The following is a 23,994-nucleotide window of genomic DNA, read 5'->3' as shown; positions in this document are numbered from 1 at the left end:
TTATATCTTTGGATGACACGTTCAGATCTCACAGACATTTGTGTTCTGAACTTATCATGTGATTGTTTTTATTCCCAGACCAGTTTCAACTATATCAATAGCTGGTTAGAACATCGCTTTGAGTCTGGAACAAAGATGTACCCTACTTTTCCCCATGTAAGTGCTAAACTGTTACTGAGCCTGGTTCAGTGCAAGCTGGCATCTTGGCACACACAAGCAGGGGTAAGAGCACAAAAGCAAGCTCAACCCACTAGGCTCCTACTCCACTGGCTGTGCATGGTCTCAGAGATCCCGCCACTCCTGGTTCCATCACTTACCTTTTCAAACATGGCTTCATACTTCAAGTAGCCTTCATAATTGACTTTGACCCACTTTTGGGCTAATTTGAAGGCAATTTCCTTTGCCTTGGAAGATTGTGTCTGTGCCAAGCCTGAAAGTGGCAAAATAGGTGTTAAATATGTGCTATGGCCCTTCCTGTAAATCACAACAATACAATTCAGAAAGGCTTCCCATGTCCTAATAGAGACACAAATCCTCAGGCCATTGAGATGACTCTTACTATACAGTACTTACACAATATTAAGCAGGACATATCTCCCAAATGGGACAGCTTAGGTGGTCAGTAATGTTTTTATTTGACTGGTACCGCCCTCGCCATGTTTATCCCGACTCCCAGGAGTATACTTCAGTTTGTGCCGTGTGCACCGGCCAATGGCGTGGGGTACTTCATGTCTTTTTATTAGAAGGGATTTGGGAGTGATCTAGCACATTAGGAACGCTAGGCACACCTCTGGAGGATGTGGCCTATCCTACTCTATGGCCGGGAGGTTTCTGTTCTACCTGAGCTCCACTACGCCCTCACGCTGCATGGCGATACTCTCCTTTATATGTGTGGACCGTCTATTTGGGTAACGGTTGGCGGTATAATTGTTGTTACATTATTCTTATAACACAAATTAATTAATAAACACACACACTGACATAAACATACACAAATGCTTAGCAAAATTGCAAATACAGGAGTTCCCTGAGAATTAAGCTGAGAAGCAGTAAGACTACAGCTGGGATATGGTAAATTGGGTGTTTCATTTTAATTCAAATGTCTTCTCTTCTGAGGTGATTCTTGTGAATTTTGGCCTAAGAAACAGAGAACCCGCTGCCTAGATCATGGGGAGAGGCTGTGCGCAGGTGGCAACAACTCTTGGAATCCAATGTCACGTCACCTCTTGGGAATGAATAGCTGGCACTGCACCCTCTCATCGCCTGGAAGTAAGCCCTCAATGTGCAACTAGACATTTATGGGTCTCTATTGCAAAACTGTGGCAGCCTCCTCACCCATCAAGTACCACAAAGGCCTAAAGGTGGGAGGGGCAGGAGGCCAGAACTAGGTGTGTGTACAGCAGGGAGGTTACATGACTAACGGGCATATTTTTCAATAACTGTGCAAATGTCACAACTGAGACATTCCAACTTTCTTTGCTGATCATCGCGGCATCAACGGCAAAAATTTCTATCAGTATGTATCAATGGTCTTGGGCTGGGACAGCACTTCCAAAATACAGCTATCCCATTCAAGAGGAATTCATATTAGGATGAAATAGGTCTGCTGTTGCCATGCCTTGGTTATTACTTATCAACAGCACATTTGTGAAACATATAACAAATATTATGAACAACTGCAAAAAAAAAAAAGTAGTGTAAAATTTTGGACCAATAAATAATAATTACCTATGTAGGCAACAAGCAAGTGCTGTCTTTCTCCACGGCAGAAGAGATACATCTGTGCTGATGTTGTATTTTTCGGATTAAGACATGTTCCTTATAAAAGTGCCCTTAGCATTCTACAGAGGAGCTTTAACTATTTTTAAGTTCTATAAACTTTTTGCCAACACCAGTGTTTTCCAACCACGGTCCTCAAGGCATACTAACAGTCCAGGTTTTAGTGATAGCCATGCGTGAGCACAGATGGTTAAATCAAAATAACTGAGGTTTTAATTAAGACACCTGTGCTCAAGTATGGCTATCCTTAAAACCTGGACTGTTAGTATGCCTTGAGGACCGTGGCCTACACATTACATTTCTGATAATATAAATATATACACACACACACACACACATTATATATATATATATATATATATATATATATATATATATATATATATATATATATTAGGGGTGTGCACCGGCCACTTTTCGTGTTTTGTGTTTTGGTTTTGGATCTGGATCTTTCTTCGTGTTTTGGATCTGGATTGGTTTTGCCAAAACCACCCTTCCGTGTTTTGGGTTCTGGGTTTTGTGTTTTGGATCTGTATTTTTTTGAAAAAAAGCATAAAAACAGCTAAAATCACAGAATTTGTAGGTTTTTCTGCTCCTATGCTATTATTAACCTCAATAACCTTAATTTCCACTCATTTCCAGTCTATTCTGAATACCTCACACCTCACAATAGTGTTTTTATGTCCAAAAGGTTGCACCGAGGTAGCTGGATGACTATGCTAAGCGACACGAGTGGGCGGCACAAACACGTGACCCATCTAGGAGTGACACTGCAGTGGCAGACAGGATGGCATTGAAAAACTAGGCCCCAAACTGTACATAATGCAAAGAAAAAAAAGAGGTGCAAGATGGAATTGTCCTTGGGCCCTCCCACCCACCCTTATGTTGTATAAACAGGACATGCACACTTTAACAAACTAATCATTTCAGCGCCAGGGTCTGCCACACAACTGTGGCTGAAATGATTGGTTCGTTTTGGCCCCCACAAAACAAGCTGGCAATTTATCTGTCCCTGCACAAACTGGCTCTACGGAGGCAAGATGTCATCCTCATCCTCCTCATCCACCGATTCCTCACCCTCTTCAGTGTGTACATCCTCATCCTCACAGAGTATTAATTCGTCCCTGCTGGAACCACAGGTCCCTCTGTACGTTCTGGAGGCTGGTCTCCCTGGAAGAGTTGATAATTCATTTTATGAACATCATCTTCTCCACATTTTGTGGAAGCAACCTCCTACGCCTTTCGCTGACAAGGTTCCCGGCTGCACTAAACACTCTTTCGGAGTACACACTGGAGGGGGGGCAACTCAGGTAAAATAGAGCCAGTTTGTACAGGGACCTCCAAATTGTTTCTTTTTCCTGCCAGTACAGGACATGCCTACTTGGATGCTGTCACCGATGTAATCCTTTAACAGACAGACGCACGCTTGTCGCTGCTGCTTTGAGGATTCAAGTGCGGCTACAGCCCACACAATTCACAAAGACAGAAAAAAAAAAAGAATATTTTTATTGTTTGTGGAGCACACTTTGAGGGTTACACCACCCTTTAACAGACAGACGCACGCTTGTCGCTGCTGCTTTGAGGATGCAAGTGCGGCTACAGCCCACACAATTCACAAAGACAGAAAAAAGAAGAAGAATATTTTTATTGTTTGTGTAGCACACTTTGAGGGTGTCACCACCCTTTAACAGACAGACGCACGCTTGTCGCTGCTGCTTTAAGGATGCAGGTGCGGCTACAGCCCACACATTTCACAAAGACCGAAAAAAAAAGAACAATATTTTAATTGTTTGTGTAGCACACTTTGAGGGTGTCACCACCCTTTAACAGACAGACGCACGCTTGTCGCTGCTGCTTTAAGGATGCAGGTGCGGCTACAGCCCACACAATTCACAAAGACAGAAAAAAGAAGAAGAATATTTTTATTGTTTGTGTAGCACACTTTGAGGGTGTCACCACCCTTTAACAGACAGACGCACGCTTGTCGCTGCTGCTTTAAGGATGCAGGTGCGGCTACAGCCCACACAATTCACAAAGACAGAAAAAAGAAGAATATTTTTATTGTTTGTGTAGCACACTTTGAGGGTGTCACCACCCTTTAACAGACAGACGCACGCTTGTCGCTGCTGCTTTGAGGATGCAAGTGCGGCTACATCGCACACAAGTCACAAACACATTAAAAAAATAGTTTTTTATTTTTTGGAGCACTTTGAGAGTTACACCACCCTTTAACAGACAGACGCACGCTTGTCGCTGCTGCTTTAAGGATGCAGGTGCGGCTACAGCCCACACATTTCACAAAGACCGAAAAAAAAAGAACAATATTTTAATTGTTTGTGTAGCACACTGTGAGAGTGTCACCACCCTTTAACAGACAGACGCACGCTTGTCGCTGCTGCTTTAAGGATGCAGGTGCGGCTACAGCCCACACAATTCACAAAGACAGAAAAAAGAACAATATTTTAATTGTTTGTGTAGCACACTTTGAGGGTGTCACCACCCTTTAACAGACAGACGCACGCTTGTCGCTGCTGCTTTAAGGATGCAGGTGCGGCTACAGCCCACACAATTCACAAAGACAGAAAAAAGAAGAATATTTTAATTGTTTGTGTAGCACACTTTGAGGGTGTCACCACCCTTTAACAGACAGACGCACGCTTGTCGCTGCTGCTTTAAGGATGCAGGTGTGGCTACAGCCCACACATTTCACAAAGACCGAAAAAAAAAAGAACAATATTTTAATTGTTTGTGTAGCACACTTTGAGGGTGTCACCACCCTTTAACAGACAGACGCACGCTTGTCGCTGCTGCTTTAAGGATGCAGGTGCGGCTACAGCCCACACATTTCACAAAGACCGAAAAAAAAAGAACAATATTTTAATTGTTTGTGTAGCACACTTTGAGGGTGTCACCACCCTTTAACAGACAGACGCACGCTTGTCGCTGCTGCTTTAAGGATGCAGGTGCGGCTACAGCCCACACAATTCACAAAGACAGAAAAAAGAAGAATATTTTAATTGTTTGTGTAGCACACTTTGAGGGTGTCACCACCCTTTAACAGACAGACGCACGCTTGTCGCTGCTGCTTTGAGGATGCAGGTGGAATCTAGACGGGATTTGGAACCGAGGACACACTACCTCCATCAATTGTCTAAATCCCACTGCACTAATGTCGGATACCGGACGCACGTCTAACACCAACATAGCAGTCAAGGCCTCAGTTATACGTTTTGCTTCAGGATGACTGCTGTCGTACTTCATCCTCATCGCTAGGGACTGTTGGAGGGTCAATTGTTTAGTAAAAGTAGTGATGTTCCTACTTCCTCTCTGGGATGATGAACAACTCCCAGCAGCAGCAACAGCACTAGGAGGAAGTGGTTCTTGATCTTTCCCTATTTTATTTTTATCGGAGAAAGTTTGGTCCTCCATTTATGTTATATTGATATATATACGTGCGGCTAAAGCGCACACAAACACAGAAAATATTTTTTTATTTTTGCTGGAGAGTAGTGCACTTTGTGGGTTACACCACCCTTTAAGAAATGAGCCAGCCGGCTCTTTACTTATGGGACACAGGCGCACGCTTGGCGCTGCTCCTTTGTTGATGCACGTGCAGCCACAGTGCACACAAGTCACAAACACAGAAAATATATTTTTTTTTTGTTTGGAGTGTACTTTGGGGGTTACAGAACCCTTTAACGGTCAAGCCAGCCGGCCCTTTACTTATGACACAGGCGCACGCTTGGCACTACTTTGTTGATGTACGTGCGGCTACTGCGCACACAATTCACAAACACAGAAAATAATTTTTTTTTTGGTTTGGACTGGAGTGTACTTTCGGGGGTTACAGCACCCTTTAACGGTCAAGCCAGCCGGCCCTTTACTTATGACACAGGCGCACACTTGGCACTACTTTGTTGATGCACGTGCGGCTACTGCGCACACAATTCGCAAACACAGAAAATAATTTTTTTTTTGGTTTGGACTGGAGTGTACTTTGGGGGTTACAGCACCCTTTAACGGTCAAGCCAGCCGGCCCTTTACTTATGACACAGGCGCACGCTTGGCACTACTTTGTTGATGCACGTGCAGCTACTGCGCACACAATTCACAAACACAGAAAATAATTTTTTTTTTGGTTTGGACTGGAGTGTACTTTCGGGGGTTGCAGTACCCTTAACGGTCAAGCCAGCCGGCCCTTTACTTATGACACAGGCGCACACTTGGCACTACTTTGTTGATGCACGTGCGGCTACTGCGCACACAATTCACAAACACAGAAAATAATTTTTTTTTGGTTTGGACTGGAGTGTACTTTGGGGGTTACAGCACCCTTTAACGGTCAAGCCAGCCGGCCCTTTACTTATGACACAGGCGCACGCTTGGCACTACTTTGTTGATGCACGTGCGGCTACTGCGCACACAATTCACAAACACAGAAAATAATTTTTTTTTTGGTTTGGACTGGAGTGTACTTTCGGGGGTTACAGCACCCTTTAACGGTCAAGCCAGCCGGCCTTTTACTTATGACACAGGCGCACGCTTGGCACTACTTTGTTGATGCACGTGCGGCTACTGCGCACACAATTCACAAACACAGAAAATAAATTTTTTTTTGGTTTGGACTGGAGTGTACTTTGGGGGTTACAGCACCCTTTAATGGTCAAGCCAGCCGGCCCTTTACTTATGACACAGGTGCACGCTTGGCACTACTTTGTTGATGCACATGCGGCTACTGCGCACACAATTCACAAACACAGAAAATAATTTTATTTTTGGTTTGGACTGGAGTTTACTTTCGGGGGTTACAGTACCCTTAACGGTCAAGCCAGCCGGCCCTTTACTTATGACACAGGCGCACGCTTGGCACTACTTTGTTGATGTACGTGCGGCTACTGCGCACACAATTCACAAACACAGAAAATAATTTTTTTTTTGGTTTGGACTGGAGTGTACTTTCGGGGGTTACAGCACCCTTTAACGGTCAAGCCAGCCGGCCTTTTACTTATGACACAGGCGCACGCTTTGCACTACTTTGTTGATGCACGTGCGGCTACTGCGCACACAATTCACAAACACAGAAAATAATTTTTTTTTTGGTTTCGACTGGAGTGTACTTTGGGGGTTACAGCACCCTTTAACGGTCAAGCCAGCCGGCCCTTTACTTATGACACAGGTGCACGCTTGGCACTACTTTGTTGATGCACATGCGGCTACTGCGCACACAATTCACAAACACAGAAAATAATTTTTTTTTTGGTTTGGACTGGAGTGTACTTTCGGGGGTTACAGTACCCTTAACGGTCAAGCCAGCCGGCCCTTTACTTATGACACAGGCGCACGCTTGGCACTACTTTGTTGATGCACGTGCGGCTACTGCGCACACAATTCACAAACACAGAAAATAATTTTTTTTTTGGTTTGGACTGGAGTGTACTTTCGGGGGTTACAGCACCCTTAACGGTCAAGCCAGCCGGCCCTTTACTTATGACACAGGCGCACGCTTGGCACTACTTTGTTGATGCACGTGCGGCTACTGCGCACACAATTCACAAACACAGAAAATAATTTTTTTTTTGGTTTGGACTGGAGTGTACTTTGGGGGTTACAGCACCCTTTAACGGTCAAGCCAGCCGGCCCTTTACTTATGACACAGGCGCACGCTTGGCACTACTTTGTTGATGCACATGCGGCTACTGCGCACACAATTCACGAACACAGAAAATAATTTTTTTTTTGGTTTGGACTGGAGTGTACTTTCGGGGGTTACAGCACCCTTAACGGTCAAGCCAGACGGCCCTTTACTTATGACACAGGCGCACGCTTTGCACTACTTTGTTGATGCACGTGCGGCTACTGCGCACACAATTCACAAACACAGAAAATAATTTTTTTTTTGGTTTGGACTGGAGTGTACTTTCGGGGATTACAGCACCCTTAACGGTCAAGCCAGCCGGCCCTTTACTTATGACACAGGCGCACGCTTGGCACTACTTTGTTGATGCACGTGCGGCTACTGCGCACACAATTCACAAACACAGAAAATATATAATTTTTTTAGCACTTGGGGGGAGCACCCCTGATGGACAGAGCACCCCCTGGACAACACTACAGCACCCCTTTAGGACTGGGACACTGCACAGGACTTTGGAGTGGACACAGCCCCTATGGAGAACTGACTGCACAACACAGTCCAGCCAGCCCCTATGGACTTTGAAGTAGTGGACACAGCCCCTATTAACAACAGCAGCACAGCACAACACAGCCAGCCCCTATGGACTTTGAAGTAGTGGACAACAGCAGCACTACACTACACTACACTACACAGCCCTAACTCCCACCCTTCCTCTTCACTGTCCACAGCCGAGTGAGAAAATGGCGCCGACGCGGGTACCTTATATAGGATCCAAAACCCGCGAGACTCAGAAGGCGGGATGATGACGTTTTGCCTCGATTTCAGATCCGAGTCAGGCGGGAAAAGTCGAGCCTGATTCGGATCGGACTCGGATCGGGGGGGCTTCGGGGGGGTTCGGATTTCAGAAATCCGAACCCGCTCACCCCTAATATATATATATAGTGACAGCAAAAGTTATAAAATGTTCAATAAAAAAAGTTAATCAGGTGACAGAGCTGAACTGCAGTCTCTAGCTTGCCGACTATCATGGGAGGCATGCCTCAGCCACAGCCATGTACACATGACCTGGCTGTTAGTGAGTAGAGAATTATAAAGCGTAATAGATAATAATAATAATAATAATAATAATAATACAAAATAAGGCAGTGACTGTGGACATCTATGCTATTCAACTCAAGTTTACACAAACTATAAATTTACTTCCACACTTATTTCGCTGGTTGCCCTCACCTTCAATCAGCATGTGTTGTAGAGGCGGCCATCCATTGGGAAAATCCCACTGCTGTCCAGAGTTTTTGAGAGAGGTTGGAATTCCATTCTGGTAGGACAATGCGGTGCTTTGCTGCAGAAGTCACAATGGTAATTTGAATTTATTGGGGATGAGGAACAATTTTTATTTAGACACAAAGCTAAAGAGTAATTATTGCTTTCACACTCGTACAAAGACTGCAAATGTGCTATTGCGCAGCCCGCTGCTATCCTGTACATATCAAGGATACTGGGTTATTAAAATGAGAAAGATCCTATCATCTCAAAACATGCATATATATAACTAGTCAATGTAGTTTAAAAGTCACACAAGCACACTCCATAGTTATACTCCATGAGTTAGCTTCATTGGAGCTGGTATGTCCAATCACAGCACATTAAATAAAGATGTAGAGACAAATATTAGTCTGGGGGAGGGCAACTAGATGCTGTGGGACTACACATCACAGCATGCCCTGCCAAAAGTTTACTGTTAAGGTATACTTAAACTGTGGAGGGGCATGCTGGGATATGTAGTTCCACAGCCAATGGAGTGTCACATGTTGCCTAACCCTGCATTAGTCCAAAGTATTTTTTTTTATCTTATCCACACGTACTAGGTCAATGACTTTAAATCAATGAAATACTGTGACACACTGGTCAGAGATTGGGGGAGATGTACTTAGCCTTGAAAAGTGGAGAGAGATAAAATACCAACCAATCGGCTCCTAACTGCCATTTTTCAAACAAAGCCTGTAAAGTGAGTTAGGATTTGATTGGTTGGTACTTTATTACGCTCCACTTTATCACTTTTTAAGGCTTAGCACATTTCCCCCACTATCACTAACCAGCAGCTGCGTGCATTGAGTTGCGCTACTTATGGCAATAAAAGTTGAATGGGAATGATGCATACTGCAGAACTGGCAGAAAAAAAAAAAAAGCTACTTAGGATGATGCAACTTTTCCCATCCGGGCCCCGGTCACTAGTGGGCACTCTCCATAGGAATGAATGAGACCGTGCAGATTAGACGGAGCGAGGAAACTGCCACAAGCTATTGGCGCTGCCCCATTCATTCCCATGGAGACTGTGTGCTATTGACCTTTCATTAGCGTTGGTTGCGTCGTCCTAAGTGGTTTTATTTTCTGTGGGGTTTTTTGCCTAGAGCTGTGGAATACCTACATGGAACCAAGAGGAGCCCTCCACTTGGATTGAGTGGGTAATTAATGGGTAATCAATGGAGTGTGGAGGAGTCATTGAATAACTTTTTCTATGGAGTGTGTATACTGTCTTTTTTTATATTGCTTTTACAGGTGGACTACAGGTGCCAGTGGGCCCTTAATGCCTCGGCATGTTGGCGCTTGTGGTTGTCCAAGTGCCATCATGCCCTGGCAGGCTTACTGTGGCCAGTAATTTAGCTGTAGAAAAATATTTTACCAATTACACATCACCTCTGTACCCACAGCCACCAGGGGAATGGAGAACAGCCCTGGTGCTATTGGACACAGGAGTGGGGTGCCCGCACAATATTTTTTTTCATACCCCACTTATCTGTGGGAATCAGCCCCAGTGCCAACTGGCCTAGAGCAGGAGTAATAATGGTCGGGGGACCCTCACACACATGGGTCTCTTCTCTATGGTTCCACTAGCGCTGCCTGAGGGGACACCATGCACTTTTCTCCCCCGATCTTTCCTAACCAACCAAGGCACAAGAGTTGCCAGCAGACATGCTAGAATGCCGGTGAGTGTGGCCGAACGATTGCAGCGTTAGACACCTCCTTCCAACCTATTACAGTCGGTGAGTGTCCACTAAAACTCTCTGCCGGAAGTCTGCAACTCTATAACTCATGCAATGTAATGAGCAATAAATAAAACAGTAATATTTATACAAGAGAATGAATGACCTCTAAATAAGAGACTGCTTTGTCCACAACCGTGGAGTCAGAGTAGCATGAGGCCCAAAGGGGAGCCAAGTTGCTGGGGTAAAAGTTTGGGTTGTGGCTCTTCTCATCTATATTAAAGTCCAACCAGACCCCGAGTTCCTTGTCCCAGAGGACTGCCTGCACAGCTTCAAGTCGTTGATTGAGAGCAGTGGTAAATTTAGATGCCTCCTCTGGCATATCTATAGCAAATGACGAGAAAACAGAGAAGGGAGGAAACAATTATACAATGTAGGAATTACTAATGCATCAAATAATTGAAAAGGTTCAAAAAATGTTCAAGATTCTAATTAAATGAAAACCATAAAAACGAATGAACATATTTCACTTGTCTTCAGTTGTCTGGAAGTAACCACACCTGTTTTCAGACAGGTCATTGCTCAGGGGACAGACGGTGCACACTGAGGATGATGACAGGTACCAAGCCAAGCGGATACAGGGTGTTCTGCTCGCAAAGATGAAGGCGGCTCTGACCATGCGCTTAGTATGCGAGAAGTCATTAAATGCAAAAATAGCAACTGGAGATTTATGCTACTCATCTACAATCTGCAAATGTACTAAGCCTTGAAAAGCAGTGACGTGCGGTGAGGTAAATGGCTGGGGAGGCACTGGCTAGTAGCAGAGCCAGGTTTACAGATACATATATGACCCAGAGGGTTCATGTGGGCATTATACAAAGGGTGCATCAGTATATAGTGCTGGAAATTTGGTGAGTTTTGATCAGGGATATGCGGAAAAGGTAGACAGGGGAGGCAGTGCCTCACCTGACCGCACATCACTGTTGGAAAGTGATAAAGTGGAGAGAGAGATAAATACCAACCAATCAGCTCCTGTCCATTTTTCAGTCTGTAACATGACAGTTAGGAGCTGATTGGCTGGTACTTAATCTCTCTCCATTTTATCAGTCCCCAAGGCTTAGTGCATCTCCCCCTCATGTCTGGTGATCAATAGTTTAGCTTTACTAAACTGTAGAGAACAAACATCATTATTATTATTATCCATTATATTGTGCCAATATATGTTATAGTGCTTATCAGAGAATGGTTAATCATAGGACATAACGTACTGGCTTAGATGGTGCCTCACCTAGCTGAGTGTAGAAATTGGCCAGTGTTCTCTCCACACGACACAAAATGGAATTGAGATCCACCGGAAGCACAAGGCTGGTTTTAGTGTCCAGTAAAGTGCCCGTAGAGCCATAGAACCAGCGCGAAGAGAAATCCCAACCAGACTCAGCAGCAGCTTTTAGCTCTGCATAGAAAGACTCCTTTGCTTCTAAATACAAAGGGCTGTGTTATAAATAATGCATTGGGATGAAAGCAAAGAGAGACTTAATGATGTGAAAAGACAAACAGAATGGGGCATACCTGCTGTGAGGTTTTCCGCAAGCTCATAATCATCAGAATAAGCCTCAGGCCTGTAATTGACACCAAATTATACACATTACTGATTACAGCTAATTACCTTTTATTTGTAACTGTCCTGTATGAGGTCTGTTTGTTTTTTGGAAATACGTGGAAATAAGTAGGATGAGCTATAGTGTAAATACCGTGGCCTAGATTAGTGGTACCCTGCTGTTAGTGGCCTAGATTAGTGGTACCCTACTGGCAGTGGCCTAGATTAGTGGTACCCTACTGTCAGTGGCCTAGATTAGTGGTACTCAACTGTCAGTGGCCTAGATTAGTGGTACCCTACTGTTAGTGGCACCCTACTGTTAGTGGCCTAGATTAGTGGTACCCTACTGTTAGTGGCCTAGATTAGTGGTACCCTACTGTTAGTGGCACCCTACTATCACATCTAATACATGTCCCTACGTCATATGCACGTCCACAAATTGGTAAGTGCTATATCTCAGGTTATAACATGTAAACTGGCCAAATATGTTAGTGGCTCCAGAATAAGTGTGACTGTGACGATACACTGTGTGTGTGTGTGTGTGTGTGTGTGTGTGTGTGTGGGTGGGTGGGTGTGTGGGTGGGATTAGCTACAAAGCGAGCCTGTAGGGAGCTGTAGTTCCCTCGCATTTTTGCTTGATTAAAGAAGACACAGATGGGGGTCAACTGATCACTGCTACGTACCCCACTGTATCAGGCCCACAGAACCGCTCAGACCATACAATATCCCGAGAAGCATCCTGACAGGGACCAGCATACACGTTCTGAGCAAAACCCGTATCAGCAACATAGCATGCTCAAGGAATACATCACACCTGCATTCTGCCTAATACGTATATAACAGACACATATGCCTTAGCCACTAGTACATGCACAGACATCCAGTACCTGCCTTTCACTTTTTCATATATGGGCCTGATTCAGATCTCGCACAGCAGCCGCATTGTGATCTCTCAGATTTCTGTCCGCATTCAGAATCGGACAGATCTATGCGGTAGCACCGTAACCTATTAATTTGTTTGTGGGAGGGTCGATCCTAGTTCCCCTTCACCTAACGGACTCGGACGTGACGTCAAGTGAGGGCGGAAGTGCGGCTCCATGCCCTTACAGCGCTGTTATGTTGTCTCAAAAGTAGCATCCAGCCACCAATAGTAGAAACTTGTACCCTCGTGGGCTCGCTTCGCTCGCCACACTTCGGGCATGGTGGATCGCCCCGCTACAGGTTACTATTCCCAATAGATGTCCACGTGGCTAGTAACTGATGACATCAGGGTCCGTTCAGTGAAGGGCATCTAGCCGCAACCCTTGTTGAGAGCAGCTGTCATCACATTCAGCAAGGATACACACCAGTTCTATATACTGGGTGCAGGAGATCCATCTGATCCGTCGCTGGAACCTTGCATACGCTCACACTAAGGAATACCATACTATACATTATTGAGCCAGCTTACTACAGTGTGTACGTCAGGAGGTAGATGCTGCATGGGTGCTACTATAAAAAGAGTGACCTCACCTTGGTCGCCCTGCTGGTACATAATAGCGATTCAGTGTATAGTTCTTCCCGTCCTGCGTCACCGATACACTCCGGTTCTTCATCCAGAAGTCATACTCCTTCACCAGGAGGGGGATGTTATCTCTGTGTAAGGGAATACATAATATCAGCATTCATGCAGAATAATAGGACTATTTCATACCAGTAGATACATGGGTGTAACTACCATAGGTGCAATCGGTGCAGCTGCTATGGGGCCCAGCGATGAGGGGGGCCCAATCTTCCTTGTCAATGTTATAATTGTTATATACATTTTGCACCTTTGGGTTGTACATAGGGGCCCTTACACACTTTTGCTATGGCCGGGGCCTTCAAATCCCTAGTTACGCCCATGAGTAGATGGCTGTGTGCAGCAGTACCTGAGAAAAGAGACATTGTGCTCTTTGGCCATGTAGCTGTCCATCATTAGGGTAAGGAATGGCGGCTGGCTCCGGCACAGGTAATATACTCTTCCACCATTGGGGATTATTCCATATCTGCGTGATAAACATGAACATACAAAATCTCTCTTAACTGTATCCTATATGGAAAGACATTCCCTGTTCTACCATCCCTTCTGTACAAATGCCCTGACCTGTACCTAGGTCATTACTAGAATCTATTTACTAACACTTGAATAATTACTAACCTTCTTTTTGATCCAAATCAAAATAACCTGTCTGGCTGCCATACATGCAATATTGTTCCCCATGTATTGGGGGTGGGAATGTATCAAAGCTTCTAGGGAGGACAGATGGAGAAGCTGTCCATTGCTTACACCTATCATTTTATAGAATGTAGGTTCTAAATGATAGCTACAAGCTGATTGGTTGATATGGGAAACTTCTCCAATTAATCTTTAGGATGTTTCATACATCTCCCCCATAGAGAATTCCATAAGACATTTGCAACATTGGGGGAAGTTTTGTAGGCAGGAGTCAGAGATTAGGCATGATTGAAAATGCCAACCTGGATCATGGTCTGGTGACAGCACGTATGACGTGAATCACCGTCTAGGCTGTCAGGAAGCAGAGCAGATGCCGATGGTGTGGCTAGATGCCTCAGCAGCCCTGTATTGCCGTAGGGCCCTGCAACTGCAGGTAGACAGCTGCACAGTTACCTCACCTATCCTTGCTCCCTTATTGTGCCCAACCCCTGACTATGGTCCCTGTTTTTCCACTTACCACCTTTTGTTTAAACCTTTCATACAGATCTCTAATCTTATTTTTGTCTTTGGATCTCACCCATCCACCATATACAGGAAGTTTTCTATCATCCCTCTGGCTGTGTCACTCATTTCTGAGAGAAGAAGTCCATTAATAACCCAGTACGAATCCCTAAGAGCAAAATAAAAAAAAAAAGAAATGTTACCAGAGCCTACTGTATATCCAAGCCTTGGAACACATAGGTGAATACATCTGAGGCAACTTAAGACTCTGCTCCTTGGTCAGTTATGACCCACAATTGCTCACATGTGACTGCCGGTCAATGTCATGTGTGAACAGTTTGGCTGTACTTGCTTGGTTTCCCATGACTGTAGAAGGGCAACCACTTCTGAGACATCAAAAGATATGGATGGTCCCACAGAGTGTTTGATGTCACATAACCCCGCCCTAAATGTGATGTTACACAGCTCCAAACTCACTGAAGCCAGTAAAGTCTGCAATTGCTTACATGGCAGTCACCTGCAGCTGACTGAAAGGGGAAAAAGTAACAGCCTGCAAGAGGCAGGTACCTGCGAGAGTCAGACGAGCCTGCCCGATTTATAAAGCGGCAATAATGTAAAAGGTTGGTTTTGCCTTTTAAATTATTGCCATAAAAAAAAAATAGGACAGTCATTCCGTAATCTATCAACTGCCTGCTATCTCGTCGGCTATTACATTTTCCCAAAAAAACTATGCAAGTATGCAAGTAGCATTAGTTTAGTACACACTTATTACAAAGAGATTTAGGGATTTAGCGGTCTATTTACTAAGCAGTGTTTTAGGAGACAGTAGAAAGTGATAGGGTGTCAGCCAATCAGCTTCCAACTGTCATCTCACAGGCTGTGCTTGAAAAATGACAGTAGGGAGCTGATTGGCTGGCACCTTATCACTTTTCACTGTCTCCTAACACTGCTTAGTAAATAGACCCCATAATTACTAAAGTGCCTATTTTTACAACTGGAGTTGTTGCCCAGGTCGGGATTCCAGCGCTGGGATTTCAACAGCCGGCATCCCAGCTGTAGGTACCGTATAATAACCACATCCCAAACAAACAATTCAATATAAAAAGGTTCAAACAGACAGTACAGAGAGAAACTCAACACGTGAGATAATTTATACAACTAGGTGAGTGTCCGTAATGAACAGTAGCACTCAATGACCACCTGCCCTGGGAGGCCTGACAGAAAGATCAGAGTTGTTCACTGTGAGTGGGAGCCAGAGGTGTATCTATAATGGGTGCAGGGTGAGCAGGGAACACGGGCCCCTAGATCTAGGGGGGCGCACACCGCACACCCTGCACCCATGTTACCTGTCCAGAGGCCATTTTCCCGGTGACTCGCCTGCGCAATACTGCTGTCCCTGGGAAAATGGTGCGGACGCTAAGCCAGAATCTACTGCACCACGCACCAACAGAGAGAGGAGGGGGCCCGCACTGAGGGCCTGATTCAGAGACGGACGCTAATGCGATTGCAACGGCGTATTCGTACGCAACGCAGTTGCGAAAACATGCAAATGTCAGCAAAGATCACCTGAGCATTAAGACGCCCTCTGCTGCCTTCTCACTTGCGTGTGACTACGCATAACTACGTAAACATCGGTAACATCGAAGTACATCGGCGGCCATATTACCCTTGCTACTGCTCTGACCTGACGCAGCCATGGCAGCTCTTCTGAGAGCTGCTTATGCATTCGCAGTGGCTAATTTATGCACGCCCGTGTAACGGCGTTGAAGCGGACAGGCACGCCTGCGTTTTTGTGACCACTCCGCATTACCACCCCCAACTGCTGGTAGTCTGTCACTCACTTGGCGATGGATTCCTCTGTGTGTGATCACAATACGTTCGCAACGCACGCGTGGTGCATTCGCAATGGCAAATAATCGCTTGATCTGCGAGAAAATTGCATTAGCATCCACCTCTGAATCAGGCCCTGAGTCTGCACACCGGCCCCCTCCTCTCTTAAAACGTCCATGGTGGGAGCACACTGAAGACAAGTATACTGCAACGTGAGAACAAGAGGGTGGAGGGCCCTGATCGTGAGAGCTTACAGGCTAGAGATGACAAAGACCAAACCGGGAGGTGAACTGAGATTAGACGATGTGGAAGAACAGAGAGCAGAGGGCATGAGATAAAAGTGTGAGGAGAGATGGTGTGCTTTAGTGTACAGGCGCAGTTTCAGTACACGTTTTAAATCATGCAGGCTGGCGGATAGTGTGATAGGAAGAGGGAGTGAGTTCCAGAGGAGGTGAGAAGCACAAGAGAAGTCTTGGATGTGTGGGAGGAGGTAATTAGCGAAGAAGCGACAATCCGGGGAAGAGCAGTGAGGGCGTAATGGACTGTGGCTTGAGATGAAGTCAGAATGTAGGAGGGTGAAGAAGCAGTTAAGCGCTTTGAAAATGATGGTGAAGGTGCTTAAACTGTATACTATAAGGCACAGGTTCTCAAATTCGGTCCTCAGGACCCCAAACGGTGCATGTTTTCCAGGTCTCCTCACAGGATCACAAGTGAAATAATTAGCTCCACCTGTGGATCTTTTAAAATGTGTCAGTAGATGAGTAATGAGTACACCTGTGCACCTGCTAGGTGAACTGGAAAATGTGAACTGTGTGGGGTCCTGAGGACCGAGGGCCTGATTCAGAGCCGCTCGCTTGCGCTGTGCGTTCGCAAGCGGCCCAATGTTCTGCGTACACGCATGCGCATGCTTCGTTCTGCACGTGCGCGAATTACACACTGGGATCGCGACCCTCTCACTCGCCCAGCAAAGGCAGCCCAGGGTAATGAGTGACAGGAGAGGCCGTGTGTGGGTGGTAACAGGGACAGGACACTAATAACGGGGGGTTGGAGATGCGAACGCAGGCGTGCCTGGGTGTTTCAAAGCTGTTTAAGAGGCGTGCATAATTAACAGGCAGTGTCATAGCACACGTCACTTGCCATTTTTTTACACTGATTTCCTCGCAATGCTTGCGGTAGGGTAAAGCTACCTCAAGCACTGCGTTCACATCCGATGGTGCTCGATGTACCAATGTTTTAATACACTTCCTGGAGATGACGTGGTGCTGGTGGGCGGCTCTGCCTGTGCGATTGGGCGTACGCATACACAAAGTGGCCGCTCGCTATGACATGGTGGGCGTGCTTATGCCTTGGCGAGCGTTCACTTCCCATGGCGTCACTTTGACAAATTTGCATACGCATCCAGCGAACGTACAAAGATAGCGAATCAGGCCCCAAGTTTGAGAACCACTGCTATAAGGAAAGGGGTTGAAAAAGAGGAGAAGTTGAATTACAGCAATATGTATGGTATTCACATATACAGGGGGGGGGGGCTACATTAAAAAGGGTTGGAGTATTCAAAGCAGCATGATTCTGGGGATCTTGACTGGAAATAAGGGCCAATAATTTAAATGGCAAAACCTGCCTGGAAGTGAGAATAGAGTGAGAATAAAGCAGGCGGACCTGCTGATAGCACTGAAACAACTCCGGGAATATCTGACAGCCTAATATTATTAGGTAAGTGTGTTCTGTGTGGATGTGCTCAGTACTGCAATATAAATTATTTTTTTCAGTACTTTTCTTAAAAAAATATGCTGTTTTGTTATTAAATATTATCTTACTATGTGAATAAGCAACACTTTGTGACTCAGCTGCTCTTGTCTCCAGGAGATCAGAGGGAGTGGTGTTATTATTATTGATTAACAGTTATTTATATAGCGCACACATATTACACAGCACTTATTTCAGCCATTTACATCAGCCGCTGCCCCAGTGGAGCTTACAGCCTATATTACCTAACATATAGACACAAATCACATTAGGGGTATTTTTTTTGTGTGTGTCAGAAGCCAATTAATCTACCATTATGAGTTTGGGGTGTAAGATGAAACTGGAGCACCTGGAGGAAACCTGTGCAAACACGGGGAGAACTCACAAACTCCACACAGATAGTGCCTTGGTCAGGAAATGAACTTGTGACCTCAGTGCTGTGAGGCACTAATGCTAACCACTACACAAACCCTGCTGCCCATTACTTTCCCAGTATGCTAATGGGCCAGTCCAAAACTTTTAATTTTACAAGATACTAAAAGAAAAACAATGGTGGAACTATATATATATTGCATACATAAAACACAAATACTTATGGTACCTGTCAAAGAGTATTATTTATTTTGTTAACTACCATAAAGTATTCTACAGTCTCTAATTATATATAGCATTTCAATAGCACTATAGTATTCTCTCGAGGTCCCTGTACCACACTCATGTTACATCATTGATATATAGAGCACACGACTACTGTAAGATTTGTTTTCCAGATGTTTACAGATCTTATCTCACATAATATGTTTTGCATATACATAATGCAGATTTTAACCCACCAGTAGTAAAACTCTCGGAACCGACCACCTGGTACTATAACAGGATTGGGAACATAGATCTGCGAGTAACGATCCGGTTGCTTCTTTACGTCTTCGCTGATCTGTAAGATAAGTATAATAGAGTCATTCATATAATTTATACTAATCTCATTCCTATTTGGCACCATCCAACACATTGGGGCTGATTGTGAGTCGAATGCAGCTGCTTCTGCATCTTTTGCCGGCCGCCCGTATGCGACTTTACGCAAATTACGTTACAAAGCCCTGCCATGGGGAACGTCTGGGCGTCCCAATGTGCAATTACTGAGACACTGTCAGCATCCGTAGACGTTGAAATACCGATTGGTTCGTCTTTAGATGCACCAAGGAAACATGCACCAGCCTAAGGTAGATGCAGTTTCTGCGGCTTCCTATGTGAGTAGTTGGGCATCTGTATATGCGATCACTTTCAACGACATGTTCGCGACACTCCTATAATACTCCCATAAAACGGATCATCACCGCACATGCGCTGAGCCAACCCCCAGGAACGCCCACTGCATGTTCAGCTTATTTCGGACACCGTGCAGCTCCCGTGCGCCTCAATTGAAACTCCGCCTGTGTGCGCACGCTATCGGGAGGCATTCGCAGTGCGACAGACGCAGAAGAAAAGTAATCGCTCCGCTGTGTCGGATGTCAGCAGTGCCAACGACTCAGAATCAGGCTTATTATTTAAAAATGTTCTACCATTACCTTCCTCCCCAAAGACTTCCATAGCTCATTAAGGTCTGCAGCCCATTTACGCAGGTTTGAATCAGCGATGCGCGACAGAAATGCAGGGCTGCGAGAAGGAAGACAGACTGGTAAAGAATGGCAGATCACTCAGCCACCGGCTCGGACATTGGCACCTTCTATGTAATAAGAGTATAAAATAAATTTAATCAGCAGGTAATTAGCCTATATTTGAAAGATTTAAAACCTCAATCAGATCAGGGGTTTATTTACTAAGCATTGGGTACTCAAGCCCGGCGCTTCCCATCGTGGTTATGCCCGAAATTTAAAAGGGCAATGATTTTATTAGCAAAACATGGCTAGTAAAAGCATTGCCCTTTTAAATTTCGGGCGTAAACACGATCGGAAGCTTAAAAAATAAACCCCCAGGAGGGAAGTGGTATTCTCTGTCACCCAGCAAGGGCCTGAGGTAGAGAATAACATGATATATCTTATGTAGCAGCCTATTCATACCAAAATACTATTGTGAACATACATGTGTATCAGACATTCTTATAGGGACATGATGGAACATCCTGTAAAAATATTAGTGTCTGGGTCAGGCCAGATTCCTGTGTATTTTGTGGTTACAGGTGGCCATAAGTAAAACTAATTTCTTATATGGAAAGGTTAATTGTGGTACTTATGTATTAAAAGGCACTGCCTCATAGAACGGTTAGGTCTAGACTATAGAGCGCTGATAGACCTGTGACGTCACACCCACGTGACCCGGCCTAAAAGGGGGAGGGGCGGGGATGCTAACGGGGGACCAAAAGTGTCCCCTCACGGGCTCGCTACGCTTCGGGCACGGTGGCTCGCTGCGCTCGCCACAAATATTTATTCCCCCTCTATGCTCTAGTGGATGGTAACGCAGGAGCGGTCCAGCCTCCTGCAGCGGTCACGTGGTGGATATACATCACAGAGGTCCTTTAGCCACATAGGAAATAGCAGCAACCCTCATAGAACCACCTGCCAACTATCTCTTCTTCCTCATGGCGAACTGATTGGCTGGCTGACCCAGCATTAATATTTAATTTCCGGTTCCCACAGTTCATGTATTGCAGATAGAATAGCTTCAAATAGATTATAGTCATGCGTTTCCTAGCGCCATAGGAACTGGTGGTGTTGTGCAGTACCACAATGTTTTTTTATTATGCCACTTTGCAGAATCCCACACTCTTCCCACATTTTGCATGTGGACACCAGTTTAAGTGGCAACAAACCTGTACGTAGATTTGCTTTAATGTGCTGGAAGCCTGCTTTGTTCATCTGTATGGTAGACATGTCAGGAACAGGGCCCGTTTCACATATACGCTGGTTACGCAGCAGAGTAGGGCGCCACCTAGAGGGAGCCCTGACCCGGACGCGGCCAGTGACATGCAAAGCGGCCTCCGGGCAGACTGTCACTGGAGGACGCCCGCCAACGTCGCTGCCAGACCAGTCCCCCGCCGCCAGTCCTCTGCTGCCACTGTTAAGTACAGCCTGGAGCCAGCAGGTAAATCTGAGTGGGGGGCTGTAATGGAGGGGGCTGTGATGGAAGGGGCTATGATGATGGGTTGTGATGGAGGGGACATATGGGGCTGTGATGGAGGGGGATATGGGGGCTATGATGATGGGTTGTGATGGAGTGGTTATACGGGGCTGGGATGGAAGGGGATATGAGGCTGTGATGAGGGGGATATAGGGCCTGTGATGAGGGGGATATGGGGGCTGTGATGAGAGGATATGAGGGACTGTGATGAGGTGAGTGAGAGGGGCTGTTATGAGAGGGGCTGTGGTGGAAGGTGCTGTGAAGGGGATGTGAGGGGGGCTGTGATGAGGGGGACGTGAGGGGCTGCGATGAGGAGGGCTGGGCTGTGAGGGGCTCCATGGGGGGGGAATAAGGGAGTTGAGATGAAGGTCCACTGAGGGGCGCCAAAATCTATATCCGCTTACCAAAAAAAATTGGCCCGGGAAAACCCTGGTCAGGGATCTAAGTATTTAGTACAGCCTTCTGCCGAGTTATAATATTCACTAGAGTTTTGGGACTATCTAGTACTTCTGCCAAGACTATGGGGGGGGGGGGGGGGTATTGAATCAGGTGTGAGAATAACAAAAATCTCACAGCTGTAGGGTTATTACTGTAGGTGCAGGATTTTTGCTATACAATTAGGTGTGTGGTATTTAATTTTTTGAGCGGCGGGAGGTTTTTTTTTCCTCAGAGCACGACCAAATTTTAGTAAAATCCATATTTTTAGGACAAATGGTTAGGAATTGCTCTGGGGCCCCTGCAGCAGTCCTCCCGTTAACTAATTAAGCAATTGGAAGTTTCCAATTAGCTTAGTCAGTAATTACTCACCTGCCAAAGCGGTGACTTCTTCCTCCAGCGTCAGGACTCTTCTGCAGCAGCGGTGTGTGTAAGTGTTTGTGTGAGTGTGTGTAAGTATGTGTGAGTGACCCCCTGGTGTGTGTAACCCCCCCACCGGAGGCAGCAGCAGGGAGAACTACATCTCCCAGTAGCCCCCTGGCCTCCCAGCTGCCCCCTCCCCAGTGCAAAGATGGAGGGTAGTTGATCTGGGGCCATGGAGACCACCACACCGGTAAGTCTTTTTTTTTTTCTCACCCCCACAGTGTTTTCTAAACAGAAAACCCTGCTTGCATTTTTTTTTTTTTATTGGATACCATGGGTATCGGGAGTGAGCATACCAGCGGTAATCCAAAATTGGGGACGAGAGGTCCACAATGTTTTTGTGGTTAAAACCGGCCAATTGAATATGCCCCTATGAAACCAGTTTCCCAACATATACCACCAAACACCCTTTGTTGTGGGATAATCCTCCCCGCATTGTTTGTGTTGTAAACGGTGACACCATTTAATTGCCATAAGTTCCTATAATTGCCATAAGTTCCTATAATTGCCATAAGTTCCTATAATTGCCATAAGTTCCTATAATTGTCATAAGTTCCTATAATTGTCATAAGTTCAAGAACAGCAATGAATGAAGCTCACAATAGTCACAAAAGCCATGTGACTTCCTTCAAGGCAATTGCCTATCCACAACCTGACTGTAGGCTCTTCACATTACATTTCCAGAGAAACTTGATGCCAAGATGCAATGTAGCAAAGTTTTCCTTTCTGTGAAAGGCAAATCCTGTAACTTCATTGTGATGACAATGATATGGGGAGCTAACCAGCCAGTTAGCCGTGAGGAATAAGACAGTTGACTATTGGCAGGTGTCTCCATGACATCATGGGGGGCTATTTACTAAGCCTTGGATGGAGTTAAAGTGAACGGATATAAAGGACTAGCCAACCAGCTCCTAACTGTCATTTTTTTGACAGTTAGGAGCTGATTGGTTGTTACTTTATCTCAGTTCACTTTATCTCCATTCAAGGCTTAGTAAATAAACCCCATAGTCTCTAGTATGTACAGTAAATACTGTTAATGCTAATTCGGTATAGACTGTTTATGGCAAATATTTTATTTTTTTTAAAAGCTGTGGGCCTGATTCAGACCCGCTCGCAAGTGCATAGCACTCGCAAGCGGTCGATGGTGGACCAGTGCGCACGCGCGAGCCCCGGAGCGAGCGCAAAAAGCATTTGTTCCGTGGCTCACTACAAAAAGGGTGGCTGTCGATGTTGATCGACAGCTCGCCCCGTTTGGTAGGCGTGGCCGTGGGGGGTGGCTTCACAAATGGAGGCGTTCCCAAGCGAACGCCTGCAATTTGTGGGCGGTCCCACTGACATCACCAGTGATGTCAGTGAGAGAGCTTCCTGCTCTATTAGAGCCAGAAGCTCTCTGGGGCTTGCGGCCACGAGACCCTACCACAAGGGTCTCATCGCAAGCCCGATGGTCGCGATAGTCTTGACCATCGCGACCATCATCCTGGCCGCTCGCAATAGCTGTGGGTGGTCACCCACAGCTATGCGAGCGGCCTGGAGGCCGCTCCAAAAAAAATAAAACACCCAGATTCAGAGCGAACGCTCTTTCAGAGTGTCCGGCTCTAAATCAGGGCCAGTGTTCTTGTTTGAAATATGGTAAATTAGAAGCATATTGTCAGTTACATTTATCAGTGTATATATTGGGAGCTTATTTACCACTAAAGAGACATGGATCATTTATTTCACTCTGATGTCTCAATCATTAACCAAGTAGGTTTAT

The 23,994-nt window shown here is 45.5% G+C and overlaps 1 protein-coding gene across 1 annotated transcript in view; it reads right to left on the bottom strand.

Annotated features, from left to right (window-relative positions):
- The window catches only part of TREH (trehalase), a 43,703-nt gene that overhangs the window by 5,278 nt on the left and 14,431 nt on the right, over positions 1-23,994 (bottom strand). The window contains exons 4-13 of the mRNA XM_088458731.1: positions 19,835-19,922; positions 19,103-19,203; positions 14,770-14,862; positions 13,906-14,022; positions 13,508-13,630; positions 11,968-12,017; positions 11,687-11,875; positions 10,565-10,782; positions 8,645-8,756; positions 318-430 (exon numbers count right to left, since the gene is read on the bottom strand). Of these exons, the coding sequence (XP_088314857.1) occupies positions 318-430; positions 8,645-8,756; positions 10,565-10,782; positions 11,687-11,875; positions 11,968-12,017; positions 13,508-13,630; positions 13,906-14,022; positions 14,770-14,862; positions 19,103-19,203; positions 19,835-19,922 (1,204 nt within the window). The remainder of the gene's footprint in view (positions 1-317; positions 431-8,644; positions 8,757-10,564; positions 10,783-11,686; positions 11,876-11,967; positions 12,018-13,507; positions 13,631-13,905; positions 14,023-14,769; positions 14,863-19,102; positions 19,204-19,834; positions 19,923-23,994) is intronic.

The sequence above is a fragment of the Taudactylus pleione genome, unplaced genomic scaffold (assembly GCF_031769625.1).
Source record: "Taudactylus pleione unplaced genomic scaffold, aTauple2 ptg000848l, whole genome shotgun sequence".
NCBI classification, from domain to species: Eukaryota; Metazoa; Chordata; class Amphibia; order Anura; family Myobatrachidae; genus Taudactylus; species Taudactylus pleione.
The sequence above is the reverse complement of the archived record's forward strand: the minus strand, read 5'-3'. Positions and strand labels throughout refer to the sequence as shown.